The 3,866-nt window shown below is 54.8% G+C and overlaps 1 protein-coding gene across 1 annotated transcript; it reads right to left on the bottom strand.

Moving 5' to 3' along the window:
- Positions 1-456: 456 nt before the first annotated feature.
- On the bottom strand, positions 457-1,209 carry RNF186 (ring finger protein 186). The gene has a single exon (XM_012656931.1). It carries the CDS (start codon positions 1,172-1,174, stop codon positions 473-475), a length of 702 nt encoding a protein of 233 aa, XP_012512385.1. The 5' UTR covers positions 1,175-1,209; the 3' UTR covers positions 457-472.
- Positions 1,210-3,866: the final 2,657 nt, after the last annotated feature.

The raw sequence follows: 3,866 nt of genomic DNA, 5'->3' as shown, positions 1-3,866 counted from the left end.
GGAGGGAAAATGTGAGCCAGAAATGTGAACAGACGACCCCAAACACAAAAAACCAAACCAAACCAAAACAAGAAAATAAAACCAGCAATATAATTGCAAAAAAGGAGTCCCAGTTCTATTTGTTCAGCACCAGGCTCAATACTGCAATACTTTCATCAAGTTATATAAAGAAAAACCAGGAGCATTACAAGAAGAGGAACAGGGGTTCTCCCTCGTGGCGTTCAAGTAGTTTGTGCCTCCTCCCCTACCCCCTTGCAGTTTGGCTGTGCTATCCCTACTCTCCAAACATGGTGCAAACCTACTGTCCAAACATGAGTTCTTGACCCAAGATGACCATCCTGGCTTTAGTTTGCAAGTCCAGCTGGCATGCGATCTCCCGAGGGAGCCAGTCTCAGTTCATGGCCCTGTCTGTGGGGAGGTCAGGGGGCCTAAGAGGCAGAAGGGGCTGCAGGGGCTTCCTGGTCAGAGTGACTCAGGCAATGGAGGAGACCTGGCTGTCTTTCTGCTCTCTGCAGAACGGAGTCCTGGGGAAGAACGAGCAGCTGCCCTGCCTGGGATGATAGCAGAAGAAGGTGGACATCAGCAGGGCCAGGGCGATGATGAAGGCAAGCACCCACCGGATGACGCCTGGGTAGATGAAGGGCAGGATGAGGATGATGAGCAAGATCAGCAGGAGCAGGTGTGCGGCCAGACGCCGGGCCGCCGCGCGGTTGGCACTTACTGTGTCCTGCCCATCTTCTCCTGCCAAGCTGGGGTGCCCCTCTGTTGAGGCAGCAGGATCCGCCAGCCCCTGAGGAGAGAGCCGCACCTCGGGGTATGACCGGGCCAGTCGCCCCATCACTGCCTGCTGGTCACGCAGGCCGCAGATGAGGCCGCCGGGGACAGCGGTGCGCTTGCGGCATAGCGGGCAGGTGATGGACCAGGTGCTGTCCTGAATGCACAGCAGGAGCTTCAGGCAGACGACACAGAAGGCATGCTGGCAGGCCAGCAGCTTGGGCGACCGGGCACAGCTGTAGGGCTCCCGGCACACCAGGCACTCCAGGTCGCACTCCTTGGAGCTACGGTGACCCCCAGTGGGGCCTATGGTGGTGGTGGTAGTGCAGGCCATTCTGGGCACAGGGGCCGGCGGGATGCAGCTGCTCAGTGCCTGGGCCGGTGCCGCCGGGACTTGCATGGAGACTGAATCTCCTTTTCGCCCTCGCCAGGCACCTGCTACGACAGCTGTCTGGCGCTGCTCTCTCCCGGGGCTGCCCAGCTTGTTTCTTGGCGCAGTCGTCCCTTCAGTTGTTATTATTCCTTTCCTCGAAACCTAGGGTTAATCAGTAACTCATGGGGCTGGAGACTTTGAATTGCCTGATAGAAGGGCCACAGGGGGCAGGGCCTGGTGAATCAGGACTTTCCTATTGGGGCCAACTGCCTGGCGAGTGCCCACGGGACCGCGACTCATGGACTTTGGGATGCATCAGGATCCCACTCCACTCAGCCCCTGAACCCTTTAAAAATGCAGATTTCTAGGCCCCAAAACCAGAGGCTGAGCTTCGGCAGGTCTGGATAGGATCTACAAATCTGCGCAGTTAACATACATTCTCAAGATGCCGACGTAGGTGGATTAGGGGACCCTGCTTCAAGAAACGCCGCCACGGACTGGTCTCAGACAAAACCTCTTGGACGTCAAGATGAGCAGGAGTAAGTTTGTCTGTGCTTTGAGCACATTTGCAAGCAGGTGGCCTCGTAAGGAGGAGAGAAGGGATGAGGAAAGTATTCTGAGTGGGAGGAGGAGAAAGCCCAGCCAAACACAGAAAAACAAACATAAAACCAGCCCGCAGGTATTGGCACCTGCTACGAAATTCACTTCCTGACGGTCACAACAGTGGGATCAACAGTTACCGATGCGTGAGCATCCCTTCCCGGCGGTGCCCGCAATGCACTGCGTGTACCTAATAACAGTTATCAGTTGTGCGCGAGGCAGGCCGCGTGCCCAGTCGTGCTAGGAACAGCCGCTGTTTATCTGGGTCTGCTCTGAGCCAAGCCGCGAGCCGGGGGTCCTCAGCCGTGATCTCCCGGAACCCTGGCACAGCCTTGTGCGGAAGGCCTGCGAGAAACGGTAGGGTGTGTCAGGGTAGGCCTGCTGGCCTCCTGCCGAGGGGCCTTCTACAGGGCAGGACCTCGTGGAGACTACCAGCGTCCAAGGTCAGGTTCCTGGTCTTGTGGAATCAATCTCGTCAGTTGGTGTCGACGCAATTGGCAGGTGACTCAGGCCAACAGGACTCATGCAAGCAGCATGGCAATCAAGAAAACGTGACCCCCTTACCTCGTCATGAGCGTGAGTACGGTGGGGTGGCACATCCACTCCCTCAAAAAACATCTCTTTCGGGCCACTCTGAGTCCAGAAGCACATGAGAGGGGTCTTTTGCTGCTCATCCCACCTGTCCAGGGCCCCCGGGGATCCCCTCCTCTGATGTAGCTCTTGCCCTCGCCCCGAGGGGCAGGCACGGCAGCTCGCCCTGTGTCCTGGAGTCACCAGCCCCACAGAGCTTTCTGTGGGATGACCCTTGTTCCGCCCCTCCCCCTGGGCCCCTCTATCTCTGAAATCCAATCCCCCCACCAGTCCCCGCCCCATGCCGCTTCTTCTCCTCAACCTGCAGTTTGACGATCGGTTTTTTCTTTGTCACATTTTCCTCTGGATCAAGCTGATGGTGGCCTCAGATCTAGCACTGGGCATCTGGTTTCTTCCCCATGCCCAGTGTCTGTTTCCTGCTTTTTGGGTAACAGTGGCCCGTTTTCACTTTGAGCAGCCTCGGCTCCCCACTGTCATGCTGCGTGGTTCTGGTGCGGTTGATCTGTCACTCCAGCTCTGTGGGAGGGGGTAGCTGATGGGATCCTCGCGGACCAATCAGCATTCTCCATCCTGCTGGCTGCCACGATGGGTTTGGGCACAGGCGTGTGATCTAAGCCAAGCCACTGAGATTCAATTCTGGGACTTCTGTTGGAACTTGAGGAGAAGATTCTTTTTTCTGCTGGGTTTCTAAGCTAGAGGATGGAACTCTGGGGCTGCCAGGACCACAGTGCACAGAGAACCTGCCCACGAGTAAGGTCAGCACAAAAGATAAGAAAAAAGTCAGACAAAGGTCTGATGACATCATCCGAACACCTGGATCCAGCCATGCCTGATGCTAGAGATCTAGCTTTGGATTTTTCAATTATATTAACCTATGACATCTACCCCAATATTTATTCTTAAGTCAGCTCAAGTTGGATTTCTGTCCCTTGCAAGCAAAAGACTTCTGAGAAGCACAGCAATGGATAAAGAAAAAAGACTCTGCTAGCTCTCTCTGACAAAGATTCAAGCCCTGAGAGACAATCAGACTTTGTACACAGCCGAGAGTGACCTAATGCCTGTGGGTTACTATGCTAAAAGAGACTGTGTTTTCTCTGCTTTTACTTGCATTGCATGATGTTCCTTTCTGTTTGCTAGATCCCAGGAAGGATTGGGGATGGGAAGAGAAGAAAAACTTTGCTGAACCACATACATTTATAATGAGAAATAGAAAATCAGCTGTGATGTTGGTTTGGCCAGCGCCCTTCTCTCTACTGGCCCGCTCAGTGGGAAGGTAAATTACCAGAAGGTGGGGTTGAAATTAGACCAAGGGTAGGCTGGGCACAGTGGCTCACGCCTGTAATCCTAGCACTCTGGGAGGCTGCGGCAGAGGATGGCTTGAGTTCAGGAGTTTAAGACCAGCCTGAGCAAGAGTGACATCTGGTCTCTACTAAACATAGAAAAATTAGCCAGGTGTGGTGACACGTGCCTGTAGTCCCGGCTGCTCACGAGGCTGAGACAGGAGGATTGCTTGAGCCCAGGAGTTGGG

Source organism: Propithecus coquereli, unplaced genomic scaffold (genome assembly GCF_000956105.1).
Source record: "Propithecus coquereli isolate 6110/MARCELLA unplaced genomic scaffold, Pcoq_1.0 Scaffold528, whole genome shotgun sequence".
Classification (NCBI taxonomy): domain Eukaryota; kingdom Metazoa; phylum Chordata; class Mammalia; order Primates; family Indriidae; genus Propithecus; species Propithecus coquereli.
Note: the sequence above shows the minus strand (reverse complement) of the source record. Positions and strands in the feature narration are given on the sequence as shown.